Source organism: Heptranchias perlo, chromosome 37, assembly GCF_035084215.1.
Source record: "Heptranchias perlo isolate sHepPer1 chromosome 37, sHepPer1.hap1, whole genome shotgun sequence".
Taxonomy (NCBI): Eukaryota; Metazoa; Chordata; class Chondrichthyes; order Hexanchiformes; family Hexanchidae; genus Heptranchias; species Heptranchias perlo.
The window spans coordinates 951,832-966,986 of NC_090361.1; the positions used below are offsets into that span (position 1 = coordinate 951,832).

The 15,155-nt window shown below is 42.6% G+C and overlaps 1 protein-coding gene and 1 long non-coding RNA gene across 2 annotated transcripts in view; one reads left to right on the plus strand and one right to left on the minus strand.

Moving 5' to 3' along the window:
• The window catches only part of LOC137304231 (uncharacterized), a 41,613-nt gene extending 27,699 nt beyond the window's left edge, over positions 1 to 13,914 (minus strand). The window contains exons 1-5 of the mRNA XM_067972788.1: positions 13,788 to 13,914; positions 12,188 to 12,301; positions 10,336 to 10,431; positions 9,373 to 9,480; positions 5,344 to 5,442 (exon numbers count right to left, since the gene is read on the minus strand). Coding sequence (XP_067828889.1) covers positions 5,344 to 5,442; positions 9,373 to 9,480; positions 10,336 to 10,431; positions 12,188 to 12,301; positions 13,788 to 13,914 — 544 coding nt within the window. The remainder of the gene's footprint in view (positions 1 to 5,343; positions 5,443 to 9,372; positions 9,481 to 10,335; positions 10,432 to 12,187; positions 12,302 to 13,787) is intronic.
• A 104-nt stretch (positions 13,915 to 14,018) lies between these two features.
• LOC137304259 (uncharacterized) overlaps positions 14,019 to 15,155 on the plus strand; it is a 72,304-nt gene continuing 71,167 nt past the window's right edge. Inside the window, exons 1-2 of the long non-coding RNA XR_010958531.1 lie at positions 14,019 to 14,244; positions 14,607 to 14,706. This is a non-coding gene — a long non-coding RNA (uncharacterized lncRNA). The remainder of the gene's footprint in view (positions 14,245 to 14,606; positions 14,707 to 15,155) is intronic.

Genomic DNA, 15,155 nt, shown 5'->3' on the forward strand with positions numbered 1-15,155 from the left:
AACGGAATAGGATAAAACGGAATAGGATGTAGTGTAAGGTGGCCCTGTATATCCATCATTTTGAGATTCTGTAACCCTCTTTTATTCTCTGGGTCCTCACACTGCCTTTACATATATATATGTAAAAGATAGCTTGCCTAGAGCCAGGTGATTCAATAAAAAAAATGAACTGTGCAGAGTGCAATTTCCATTAAGGTAATACTTTCTGACCTTTAAATCAACCCTGAAATATAATGTAACCATCATAAGTACAGTGGAACCTGCTTAATTGCAAACGCTCGGGGCAGCCTCGCAAATTGTGACAAAATGGGAATTTCTATGAAGCAACAAAAATCAAAACTTAACATAACAACCTTTATTTCCCTAATTTTTGTATAACATCTTACAACAAGGTGAATACAGTGTATCATCTTCAAAATTACAACATCTTGAAAAGGTAAAAACAGTATCACATCTTAAAAATTAAAGAAAAATGCTCACGTCTCCTCATTTTTTTTATGCTGCAGAGAATGCTGTACTTTTTTGGCTGAGATCAGGGGCCTGATTTTAGCAGGCCTGCGGGTTTCTGGCGGGTTGGGTTTCGGGTGCGTGGTCTCCGCGCCCGGTGAAATTAGTGGGTTGCCCGCGCGATCGTAGCAGGCAATCCACTAATTGGAATCACTTACCTGCTCCTCCGGGCTCCGCGCTGCTGGTCTGCGCGTCGGGCGGGCTGCGCATGCACAGTACGATCTGTCAGCTGGAGGCGCTCTAGTTAAAGGGGCAGTCCTCCACTGACAGATGCTGCAACCAATAGAACAAATTATAGTATGGAGCAGCCCAGGGGGAAGGCTGCTCCCAGTTTAATGATGCCTCACCCCAGGTATCATCAGATGGGGTGAGGAGGAGGGGGAGGACAGAGATCTTCCACCCGGCGGGCGGGAGGAAGCGGCCTGCCTCTGCCACCAAGCAGGCCTGGCTCGAGGTGGCAGAGGGGGTCACCTGCGCCACCAACATATCGCCCACCTGCATACAGTGCAGGAGGCGCTCCAATGACCGCAGTAGGTCAGCCACAGTGAGAACACGTAGTCTTTCCCCTACACTCCGTCTGCCACAACACTGCCCCCACCCCACATCTCCTTCGGCACCGCCAACACTACTCTGTCACATCACCCCTCATACCCACTCAAACCCCATCCTCATCTTACCTGCACCTACTCACCTCGCGAGTACTCACCCCGCCACTAACACGCAACCCAATCCTCATACAATCTCATGGCTCTATCCCATACTCACCCTCTCGTGCATCTCCCTCACGGCCAGCCTCACTCAACCTGCCACCACCTGTGCTGCAGCCACAGGGCATGCATCACATATGTGCAGTAGGCAGCGTAAGGCAAACGTGTCGTGAGCATGAAGGGGATGCACAAGGGTGTTTGAGGGTTTGCCATGGGTGTTACCTATATTGAATTTCAGAGCAACAAACATCACACATTATATTGGCACCACCACTGCCATGTCTCCGCGAATCCTGTCTGTTGTGTGCAATAATGCCCGCTCCTGGATATCACTATGAGGACCCACCACTGATGCCACCCATTGTGTTACTGCAGAGTAGGTGCAGGTGTATTTGCAGGGCTCTTCCGCGCAGACGACTGAGAGACATCGGCGGTGTACCCAGCTGCACCCTGGAAGGATGCGGAGGAAAAGTTGTGGAGGGCAGTGGTGACTTTGGCAGCGACAGGTAAGCAGATGGTGCTGGGGCCAGCCAGGAGCAACTCGGCATGAAAGAGGCTGCAGATGTCCACGACTACATGTCGAGTGAATCTGCGCCTCCGTGTGCAATGCTGCTCAGAGAGGTCCGGGGAGCTGCGCCTCGGTCTGTGGACCCTGTGGCGAGGGTAGTGCCCTCTGCGACGCATCTCTCTCTGCGGTAGCCCTCCCTCCTGCTGTACAGGTGGATGTGTCACAGCACTCTGTTGTGGAGCTCCACGTGTCAGGGGTGGACGGCGTGGATGGCGAGGCTGGTGATGTTGTGCGCCCTCCGAGGAGGTCCTGACTGCAGCTACGGCGGCCCCCATCCGCAATATGTACATCTGAGGGGGTCCGCAAGGTAGGCACATGTCTCCGGACCCCGAGGTGAGTGTGCAGGTTGGTGACTTTGACCGTCAGGAGGGGGGTGGTGGAGGCCACACTTTGTCCCAAGTGACGGAGCGGCCTCCTGCAATGGGTGAGGGTCTCCCCCCCCACCTGTCAAATGGACCTTTGCAGCTGCCACAGGCTGACGGCTGCAACACGTCCAGTTCAACTAGGACTGTTTCCCCCAGTGTGTGAAACAGTCCCATGTTTATCCAAAATCACAAACAGTCCGTTAATCAGGTCAGTTAATGACCTGAACAAGCAAAGTAAATACACTCAAGTGGCATCCCGCTGGCTTTAATTGCCTGCGGGATTCCCACCAGCGGGGGCTGCGCACGCAGCCCCGCACGTCAGCACGGAACCCGGAAGTGGCCGGGATCGCGGCGCGATCCAGTCCCGCACATGGAAATTGACATTTTCGAGCCCACCCCGCCGATAACGCACAGGGAACCCGCTGCTAAAATCGAGCCCCAGAAGTCATCAGTCTTTGAACTCACCCTTTCAGTGCATAAAATTCATCAAACGTTTCACTATCTTGACTCGATGGATCGAAGCAGAACACACGAGTGCAGAATCTACCTCTCTAACTTTTTCAGCTCTGGCACATCTTGATTTACATCCTCTGCAGCCTCTGTTTCCGAGTCTTTCAGAGAAGAAATGATTTCTCTATCAGTCATCATTCCACGCCGAGTTCTTTGGCAAGTTCATTAGCTTTAGCTTTCAAATCTCTCAGGTGGGATTTTCTGAACTCCTTTGTGATTCAAACACCCAAGCAGCGCCATATCAACATTGGCCATCTTACTTTCACGCTTTCATTTCCTATCCCGGATCTAATTTCTTTTCCAATCCTTCAAGACGCCGCTGTTCTTTTCAGTATTCTAGAAACTTGATATTCAGAAATGTCATGCTTCTTCGCAACTACCTTTCGAATCCTCAATTTCTTCAAACTGTTCAAAACATTCACTTCCTGGCGCAGCTTCAAGTAATAACGCTTTTTTTGTTGAGCCGTCTGGAAATTCAACTTTCATTCCTCCCTCACCCACACAACACTAACAAACAGTGAAAACCAGGTCAATCCGGTTCTTGGGCACATTGACCACCGAACCCAATCAGATTGAGAGGTGAAAGGTTCAAAGGTGACAAGTTTCATTAAAGCGGGATTCCTGTGCGTCACACTTGCACATAAGCGAGAATTGCAATAAATGGAATTACAATAAAACAAACTTTTCACAATTGGAAATATAGGGGGAAAAACGGGACTTTAGAAATGGTTGTTAAAACGGGAATTATAATTAAGGAAGTTGCAAATAAATGGGTACAACTGTAGCTTAAAAATAAATTTTTCAGATCCTAACATTCCTCTAAGATTGCACCGTTGTGAAGGTTGGTGACTTCCTGTGACTCATGTTAAACAGTCTGGGAGGATTAGACCGTATTTCATAGCATGCATATTTAACACACATAAAAATGCAGAAAATGGCAGCTTAACTTATTTTTGTCAGCACTACCCCTTAATTGTTAGCTTTTTCATATTTTACTCATCACTGGATGGGAGTTATGCTACATAATTGGCAAAGGAACCATACTGCCATAAGCAGGAAATGTCTGCAAACATTACAAAACACACTACGGTTACACACATTGGATTTTGCAAAGTCCTCTATCTTCCCTTCGTGCCTTCTTCATATATCAACTTTTCAGTTGCTCTGTACTTTTTCTTTGCTCTTTATTACCATCTGCTCTTTCTAATTTATCCGATTGTCATCTATGTCTCCCCTGATTTCTCATTGTTTGCCTAAGTACACATCATCATGCCGTTGCTTCCTCCCACACCTGCAATGACTCATGCTCTTTTTCATATTTCAGCTCACCTCTCTTCCCTTTTCTCTCAGTCTCATTTGATTTAAAGCTTCAGGACTGAAACATTTTTGCTAGATTTTCTAGAACATCCATCACAACTACTCATTGAATAATCTAAATGAACCACTGGGGAGTATAATTCACCTCTTATTGATCAACTGTAAAAGAAATAAAACATAGCTACTTCACTGCAATTCTACAGAGAAAACACACGTGTACAGAGAGGGCCTGTGGATGGAGCACTCGTAAGGAGAGGGGACCAAGCTAAGTTTTCCCTCCCTAGTCAGAGGATGTTGAGATCAACTGATGTGTTCTCCTCATCTTCCCCTTGTTTGAGATCAGATAAAAACATGGATTGAACTTGTCTGTATGGCATCAGTGTCTAACTTAAAGGTGCATCTACCTTTTGAGCCCTTGGAAAGACCTTGGTTTGGTCTTGGATAGTACTCAATCTGGTTCACAGTGGAAATAGGTCTGCAGAATAAACTGTCTTTAACTTGTGGCATCATTTAGAAATTCCACAAGGATGGTCATCAATTGCTCAGAGAGTAAATACACCACCTGGTGTAGTATTGAGTCATACAGTCCAAATGTCTCAGGTTTGATTATCATGTTGCATAGATGGGGCAACTGTAGGTACGCTATAATTGCACTCAGTGGAAATGAAAATCAGATAGTTATATTGGGTGGCCGATCTGCAACGGTAGTTTTATGCCTAGGCGGCAAGCTGAAAATCTACCCCAGTGTCCCTGGGCTCAGAAGGGGAAAAATAGCCAGGGATATTGCACCTGATCACTATTCAGTGACTTTTGCTGTAAAGTGCGTGTCTGTGGCTAATAGATGAGAACTGAATCAGGCTCAGTTGTGATATCCCACTGCTTAGGATCACACATGATGATGGCCACTAATACGAGGTATTTTAAGGCGGCTACCATCTATGGAACAGTACCTCAGCAAAGAGTCAGCACCTCCAGGTGAGGCAGAGAAAAAAAAATTGAAATCTTACTGTTATGAGTAGCGATATATGCCTTTGGGACCACCTGTCCTTTCAGTCATAAAGTCAGTCAATTCTTTTTTCATTTTATTCAAAAATACATGTGTGTATATTTAAAGTTATTTTTTACCCTGTCTTAGGTCCACCTTTTCCCAAGAGTCACATACTATTTTTTAGAAAAAGCTATAATCAGGATTTATGTTTTTGAGAGAGGCAATTTACTCATTCCTCATTTCTACTTCCTTGCTCCCATACATCACATGCCTAGCATGGCTCAGGTCAATACTCCCAAATCTAGAGCTTGCTATCTTGATCCTAAAATGTTACAATTTTTAATGAATGTTTGATTATTTAGAGAATGTTGCTTTTCACACCTTGATATATATGTGGAGTGACTCCAAATGAAGATTCAGGAATGATAACTTCTCTGGTTCCATCTCTGATAATCTTCTCTTCACCATGATGGACAGGATCTAAAATTAAATATTTTAAAACTCTCATCAAAACTTTTGTGCACTTTACTTAATTTTCTGCCCTATTTTGCTCTTTTATCTAGGAACTCAAGGAGGGAGTGAGTTTCCAGGTGTTGGGTATTAAGGTCTTTAACGTAGGTATTTGTTAGGCAATATCTGCTCAACTGCTACCTACCAGGGAACATGCCTTTTACAGTCAATAACAGTATGACTCCCAGCCAGTGTTCAGCTACCCAATCAGAGCTCACAAGTAAGAAATGAGTCTCTTGATCCCTGTAAGACATAACATGTTCAATAACCCAGAGGTATTGGTCAGGCAATTATATAATAATTATTTATATAGAACCTATTATGTCAAAATGCCTCAAAGCACTTTACAAAATTAATTATTTTTTGAAGTGCAATGACTATAGTTATGTATGCAAACATGAAAGCCATTGTGTGCTGGCAACATCCCACAAACAGCATAGAGATGAATGACCAGTTAATCTGTTTTTGGTTGTGTTGGTTGAGGGAAGACTGTTGGCTAAGACACTGGGAAAACTCCCTGCTCTCCCGTTAGCCTTTAGCATCCATCTGAACCATTGAAAGAGGCAGATGAGGCCTTGGTTTAATGACTCATCTGAAGGATGGGATTCCAACACAATGGTACAGAACACATGGAAGGAGCATTTTTGCAGTGTTGGTGTTAACATTCATCAACAAGAAGGGCAGTCATCTTTGGCAAGGAGTGCCTACCCCACACATTCCACATACCAACAAACAGGCCTGGGAGAAAACAACAAGATGGTTAAATTTTTGTCATCTCAACTAACAGAAGGACTTAGTAGAATCCTGAAAAAAAGGTTTAAAGATAATATGACTAGCAAGGAAAAAGCAGCATTGAACTACTAGGCACAGGAGGGCCATGGGAGAAAGATCACACAACTACAATTGCTAACTGAGTCGGACAAAACTCTGATCTAACTGTTAGGCCTTCATTGTCTGGAAAAGGGAATGGAGATTGAAATAGGGTTATCCTCTCTTCAGTCTGGTGACTGTCTTCTCTTATGTGATGTTTTCTACTAGATTGCACCTGGAAAGGTGCTAGGCCTACAATAGCAGCTGGAAAACATGCTGTTCCTTGTGAGTGCTTGCTTTATGTACATTATTTGCATTTTTATTACCTACACATAATCAATATTTTTTTCTATGAAAAATACAATCTATTCCTGATAATCCAAAGTTGTCTTATACACTAAAAAAAAATCAAATTACCAAATAATTTGAATTAGGCAATATAAGTAACATATCAAAGGGGGAATTCAGTGCTAAAAAATTCAAATTCAGATAATGAAGTGCCTTCAAACTAAGAGTAGTAGACTGTGCATCCTTTTTCCTTTCATAGATGAATCTGTTATCATCTCGAGTATAGAATCTATGGACTCATCCTCTACATGTATACTAGGTACAGCATAGATACAGAGGATAGGCCAGAAGGGGATGTTGCTATCTATGTAAAAGAAGGTATCCCAGAGGTACCGCTGATGAGATGTTAAACTGAGGTCCTGTCTTCCCTCTCAGTTGGATATAAAAAAAAATCCCAAGGCATATTCAAAGAAGAGCAAGGTGTTCTCTTGGTGTACTGGCCAACATTTATCCCCCAACCAATATCACTAAAACAGATTATCAGATCATTTATTCATGTCACATGTCGCATTCTAAACACATGTTCTGATTTACACCAACTGAAATAACTAAATTTGGGGATACAATTTTGCTGCCAGTTAAGGCTCACAATGTTACAGCGATTCAAGTAAATATATCCCTCCAAGCAGAAGCATTGAGAGCCATAACCAAATTTGGACATCCAATCCCATCACTGTCCTTATCTACACTCAATCTTGGAAAGGAGAAGTACCTCTCAGAAACACTTAGTTCACAGGCTGCAGCAACATGTTAAGATAAAGAAAGGGATATCAGCCTTAGGTAAATACGAATGGTTGGAAGTAGTGCATAATCTTGGGCAACAACCGTGGTACAATTCATGTTATTGTTGTTTTTATAGCCCAGGAACTAATGTTAGTAATTTCGATGGTTTTAATATGCTTAGTATGGAGATCATTGAAGAGGGTAAAGAAGAAAAAAAATATCTGGTCATTATCTCATTGCTGATTGTGGGACCTTGCTATGTGCAAGCTGACTGCCACTTTTTGTACAATATAACAGTGACTGCACTTCAAAAGTACTTCATTTGCAGTAAAGCACTTTGGGACGTCCTGAGGTTGTGAAAGGCACTATATAAATGCAAGTACTTTCTTCTGATGAAGATGATCACTCTAATGAAGGCTGAGTAAGGCATATGGTGTGAAACTGACAGGGCGACGCTTCCTCGGGAACCGTGAGAGGAATAGTTGAATGTGGAACCCTGGAAAAGGTGTTTCGCAAAGCTCCAATGTAGGAAATGTAGGATAGTGTATACTATAATAGGTTAACAGCTTGGCATAGCAAAGGGTATTATTGGATGGTTAGCATAGAGGTCTACAATAAAGGAGGAAGTGTAGAAACCACAGATGTACATTGGGTGTGATTCGATAGGAAGCTTAGGACATCTGGTGAGAAATAATAGTTAAAAATAGCTTAACAATACAGAAGTCAGTATTAATATCTTTGTATTATGAAATATATTCTGTGTGATAGAGGCTAACACGTGGTTTAGATTAGGTCATTAGGATTCAGCATGGGAATGCTAAGCAAACAGGAGGTGTCAGGATAATGCAATTTAAGAAGCATCGAGGGTTTTGTGTAAGAATTATAGCTGGTTTGGAGCCAACATGTCTACATTTCAGCTGTTATCATTCTGTTAAGGTGTGATGTTTATAACCATGGAAAAATGTCTTACGTTCTACTGATAAGAAATGAATGCCAGCCACATTCCAGTGAGAATGGAGTCTTTGTGGTGCAACATTGCCATCTACTGAAGAAATAGCATATGACACATAAAGATCATATGACAATAATTTCAGAAATTATAGGTTTAGAGCAAGTCATCTGAGATTGTCCATCTAGGTGGATAAATAGGCTCACTTGCAGTAATTCTCTGGTATTCTGTACTGAGAACTCATCTGGATTGGTTAGAGTTAAAGGCAGACCTGAAGGATCTCCTACTAGTAAGTATAGATGTATAACTTGCTTGTACTTTCTGTTGATAATCAAACCAACAAGTTGATTTATATCTGGTGTCTGAATCTATACTCTATTCCAGCTGAAATGCCACCTACATTGTAGCCAGAATGATGTATAAATGGTGCAAAATTGCCATCTGCTGGTGTAGTAGCATATGACATAAGGATCACATGCCAATAATCTCAGAATTGATAGTTCAAAGTGTTGCTTAGAATCTGTTCTTTTAGATGTATAAATACGCTTTTAGTAGTTCTTTGATATTCTGCATTGAGAACTTGCCTGGATTGGTTAGTAGTTTGCAGACCCTGATGGATATCCTACTTGTAAGTATATAGATGTATAGACTTGCTTGCACTTTCTGTTATTAATAAAACCAACAAGTTGATTTGTCTCTGGTGTCTGAACCTATAGAATTTTGATTAATCTACTTAGTTGCTGATTGAGGGGGGAAGTATGTTTGGCCAGTACTTGTTTTTGTGACCGTTTCCTGTTGATTTCCTCCCATATGATAAATTGCCCAGTGGTGCTTCATCGTCTCATTGCACATAACAAGTTTTCAGAAAACAAGGTTGGAATAGGGTAAGCAACCATGAGTGACATATAAAGTTACATTTTAAAAAAAATAGGCCACCCCTATATCCTGCAGGTTGAGAATGAGATATTCCTCCATATACACACACAACTACAAAAGTCTTTGTACTTTCCATTTTAACCCAGTGGTTTGTTTAAAGTTTAATTAGTGAAATACTGTAACTTTTTTCACACCTTCATACACATGTGGATGCATTCTAGACGGAGGTCTGGGCAGGTAATATTCTTTGTGTCCAACCAGCGCATCCTCACCTACTATAACTTCGTCACCACCTACAGGGTCTGCAAAGAAATATTTTAAAACTAATATCAGAATGTGCTAAACTCATCAAGTTGAGATTTTATATTTTTCCTGTCTCTGCATCCATTGATATCGCCCATTTTATTGATATTTCAGAGCAATCAGATATTCAACAGGAGCTTCAAATTTACAGTACAGAATGCAAGGTGAATAGTCATAATGCAGGAAATTACCAAGGTTGAACAGACTAAAAAAGATAAGGTGAATCAAGAAGTAGCAGATAGGTGCAGGCAAGCTTGGATTTTGAAATCCTGTACATTTTGCTGCCTCTACGGATCCTTGTGCTGCCCCTATAATCTCGTATCAACGGTGGGAGTGAAATTGGTCTTTGGCGGTAGTGCAAAACGTAGGGCAATAGTGAATCGGCAGCCCATTTTGTATTCTTCTTTTCCAATGACTTCAGTGGAAAAGAAAATTGAGTGGAGTGTAAAATAGGTTGCTGATTCTCTAACCCCCAATGACTAATTCCTCCCCCCACCCCTCGTTTTGTCTTTATGCTACCTCCAATGACTAATTCCTCCCCCCACCTCATTTTGTCTTTATGCTCTTTGCTATAGTCAGAGTTCTGTCTCTGTGCTGTCCCTTTAATCCCTCCTGTGCTATACCTATAATCCATGACTGTCTAGATAACCCTTGTTAATCTTAGTGTCTTTATAATCCCAATACCGTCATCATCAGCATTCCAGTCCTATTACTTTGCTTGTAAATCATGATAACCCCACCTCTTCAATGTTGCTTACCACAAGACTATCTCTTCAAAGATGCACTGGTAGCATGTTTTGTTTAATTTATGTTTTACGTGATAAATGCTCCATTTTGGATAGTGTGCTACTTACATAAAATGCGAGTTCCGTGCCGTCTACGCCTGAGCTGCACTGGGATGTATTTCTGCTGCTCTGCTTCGGGAAATGGGAGCACTTTCTTTGGGTGGCCTGAAATAAGGGAAAAGATAGTTTTAAAAAGACTACGCCTGCTGGAACAACCAGATAATGTAACACTTGGCTAACTGTGGGTAACTTTGCATTGTTCTTTGCATAACTTTCCCATGCTGACAGATATTTACTAGATATAGAATATTTTGTTTTTTGCACATGGCATTTTATAGCTAACAATAACACAAAGGAAAAGGAAACATGGCAGATACATTTCAGCCATTTCTTCTATCAGAATGAAATTACTAAATATCTAGCTGAAGAAAAAATTACAACCAGTCAACAGATTTTAATGAGGACCATGATTGACAAACCTGAAAGAGTTTTTTGAGGAGATGACAGATATGGTGGTGTACATGGATTTTCAGAGTCTTTGACAAGGTGCTACACAGGAGACTACTGGAGAAGAGTAAGGGGTATGGAATTAGTGGATGGGTAGCAAATTGAATTAAACACTGTTTCCTCAATTCTAACCAGAGTAGGGGTTAGGGAGTTTCTTCGGGTGGTTGGAATAGCTTAGCGGTGTCCTACAGGGTTCTGTTCTGTGACTGCTTCTGTTCCCTGTGTACATAAATAATTAGGATATAGAACTAGAGGGGGTGGTGTCCAACTTTACAGATGATACTAACAGAGGAGACGGAGTAAATAATTCTGAGGACCGATGAAATCTGCAAGGGGATATTAATAAGAATGAACAAAAAAGTGGCAGATGAAATTCAATGTCAGTAAATGCTGGACACTACATTTTCATTAAAAAAGTTATAATTTGAATGGGGGAATATTGGGTAATGTGGAAGAGCAGAGGTAACTGGGGGTTCAGAAGACATTAAAAGCAGCAAGTTGATAAAGGTATAAAAAAGCTAAAAATCGAGAGGTGATGGTGAATCTATATAAAACATTAGTAAGTACTGTCTGCAATTTTGGGCTCCACAGTAGGAATGGTGTTCAAGCAATAGAGAGGAAACAATGCAGATTCACTAGGATTCTGCCAGTTATGAGGAAATACCTCAAAACTCATGAATGAAGAATTGCAATTTTGATGAAGTACCAGAAGGTTGAAGGGACCATACCCTGGCAAGAATCAACATTTTCGGGGCAGAGGAGGAAAAGTGGGAGGGAACACTGCCCCATTAAGCACGGTGTCAGTTGTGGTTCAGTGGTAGCACTTTTGCCTGAGTCAGAAGAAGGTGGGTTCAAGTCTCACTCCAGAGGCTTGAACACATAATCTAGCCTGACACTTCAATGCAGTACTGAAGGAGTGCTGTACTGTCGGAAGTGCCGTCTTTCAGATAAGACGTTAAACCGAGGCCCCTTCTGTCCTCTCGGGTGGACGTAAAAGATCCCAAGGCACTATGCAAAAAAAAAAGAGCAGAGGAGTTTTCCCCGGTGTCCTGGCTAATATTTATCCCCCAACCGACATAATTAAAACAGATTATCTGGTCATTAACTCATTGCTGTTTGCGGGACCTTGCTGTGTGCAAATTGGCTCCCGCATTTCCTAAATTACAAAGGGGACTACAATTCGAATAAAGTATTTAATTGGCCTGAGGTCGTGAAAGGCGCTTTATGAAATGCAAGTTCTTTCGTTCTCTCTTAGGTTAAACATAACATGGGTTAAATTCAGAGTAAAGCTCCCTTTACACTGCCTTGAACTTGACAGCCAAGGTGAAAGGAGTGTGCTAACTGACAATGTACCCAATCTGTGACACATTTAAAGTTTCACTCACTATTGTTTGACTGTAGTGGTTTTCCTCACCTCCATGCAATCTGGGAGGGTGTTCATTTCTACGTTCCACCATGGAGGCTTGACTAGGTTGTCTTTTATTGTCCTCTTCCTGTAGAACTCTCCTTTCAGGTAGACGAGCAAGCTCTGAAATTAAATACACTATTGGGAATTATTATAAGTATGGAAGTGTGGGATGACAAACTTTTGTTCTCTCACCTCACAGCCATCATTGTCATCACTTTGATGTTTTCTGAATAAATCAAGCTAAACAATTATCTCCAACAAAACAAGGCATAGCCAAAATCAAAAAATGAGACTGGAAGCACCTCATAACAGTGGCCTGTAATTTTCTTGTTCCTCCTCGCAAGGGTCAACACTTACAGAAATGCAGGGGAGAACAACTAGCAAAGAAATGATATAGGGAATTTCTTTAATGTTATAACTTTATAATGTCAATTGTGTGGTATATCCTGAAGCTGCTGACTCGTCCTAGGGTACAGTTCTACAAGTCCCAGCTGTCTTCTGGTACCTTGCCAAAGTAGCCATTCTTCAGATCTTTGTGTGAGCCTACACAATGAGTATTGGCAGGCTGTTTAATTATTGAAGGGGTATTGTAGCCAGCACCAAGCTAGTAATCAAACAGCACCAACAAATGAACAGTCCAGTATGAGTCACTGATAGTTGAATCTGACTGTTAACGTACTGATTTAAAATAAGAAACAAAGAATAAACTGAAAACCCTGCCTGATATTCCCCTTCCTAGCCTGGGAGTGCTGAGGCCAAATGTATCACCCCAGCGGAGACCAGCTAATTCAGCGCGGATAGGAATCAAACCTGAGACCTTCTGGTCTATGACTTTGTGCTACACCTGATTGTGCTTTTACCCACTGAACGAGCAAGGAATTGGAAAAAGGTTACTGTTAGCTTCAGTGCATAATACCCCCATTGATAAGTTTTTTTTTGAATCCCAGCTAAAAGTAACAGCTTAGATTACTGGTAGCGCTGTTGCTTCTGAGTCAAACGAATATAGGTTCAAGCCCCACTCCAGGATGAGCACATAATCTAAGATGACACTTCAGTTGAGTATTGAGGACAGCTTCCACTGTAGGAGCTGTGTATTGGATGAGATATTAAACTGAGGCCCAATCTGCCTGTTCAGATAGATGTGAAAGATACCACAGTGTTTGGGGAAGAGCGAGGCAGTTCTCCTGGCTAATATGTATCCCTCAACCAACACACATAATGTGCTCATTTATCTCCTTGCTGTTGTTGGACCTTGCTGTGTGTGTATTAGTTGCCAAGTTTTCCTGTGTAACAGCAATGACTATACTTCAAAAGTAATTCATTAGTTATAAAGCACTTTGGGACATCCTGAGGATGTGAAAGGCACTATATAAATGCAAGTTTATTCTTTGTTTCTTATTTTAAATCAGTACGTTAACAGTCAGATTCAACAAAATCCACTTCACCCAGTAGTAACAGGCCTTCATTTATTGGTAAATGACCATATATCTATGACCTGATGATTGTGTCCATTTGGCGGTGGAATCTGTGAATTATTTATTTAAAATTAATATTTAATCTCTTTGACTGCAGTAGGTAAGCTCCAAATTGTGTGTAAAGTACTCACCCAGGGGTAAGTTGCCCAGGATGAGGGTGAGGAGCAGCAGATAGCCGCACGCTGCCATCTTGTTGCCTCTCAGGCCCTGGCAGCTGTGAGGCGCCGCCACGCGCTTCCCGCCCAACAGAGGCCGCATTGTGGCGTCACCGCACCTCAACCGCCCGGCCGCGCCCGCCAATCACAGCGCAGCACCAGCACTGCGGGCGGGAAATCCTCAGCTGGGGCTCGAGGGCCGGGAGCGCGCCTTCCTGCCCGCCCGCCCGCCTGGGGCTCGAGGGCCGGGAGCGCGCCTTCCTGCCCGCCCGCCCGCCTGGGGCTCGAGGGCCGGGAGCGCGCCTTCCTGCCCGCCCGCCTGGGGCTCGAGGGCAGTTTACTCGCGGGCGGGCGGCCCACCAGAAAGAGCGTGTTCTGTTGCACAACCTGTGAGAAGAAGGAGACATCTTTGTCACCATCAGCCGCAGAGCCGGTAAGCGCCACGCGTCCTTCTGATACTTACTTTGCTGCAGATGGAAGTTTGTTCAAATTTGTCAGTTTAAGGGCGATTTAATGATGCTTTGGACAAGCAGCATAATTGGAGGGGGACAAACTATAGTGTGGACGATTGGTAACTGTGCATTTTAGAACATCTGGACAGCTTGCTTAAAATTCAGCCCTATGCTGAACATGTGGCAAACTCTTGGTGCCACAAGGGTATGACAATTGCCAGTTTTGCTTTCAAAAGACAACCTGTTTTGAAAAACCTTTTGTTTAAAAAAAACTCCAAGTGTACAAATGGGTTTACAGTCTAATCAGCTGTTGCTAATCATAAATGTCATCCCAATGTTACAGCTCTGGGTATTGGACCAGGTAACAATGACCTCCACTGGAAGAGTGCATTCAAGTAATCTTATGGGAAAATATTCTGTACATCACTGAAAACTGAAGCCAGGTGAGCAGCAGGGAGGCTGAAGAGCATGTGGAAAGCTTGTCCTTGTAATTTTTCCTGTAACTATTTGCTAAACAGTGCCAACAGAAGTGTGAGAGCAGATTACCCATCTGGTCAGTGGATGATATGTGGGGTAGAGAATTGTAATTTTTTTTCCACAGGAAGAGAGATTGGGGTAAAATTTCTTCTTCCGTGCCCCTAGCAGGAAGCCTCACCTGCTGGGAGTGGATGTTGGGAAATTATATGCCAGCAGACCCTAATTTTGCATCTATTAAAATGAATGTGGTTTCTTGATTTCCCAATATGCACGGACAGCAAATGAGGCTTCATGCTAGCAGTAAAAAAAAGCAGAAAATTTACCATGTTATTTATTTTCCCTCACTTTCCTTTACTGTGTCAAAAGAACATTTTTCATGGCAGAAATTGTGTGTGACAGACAGTCATTAGATTAG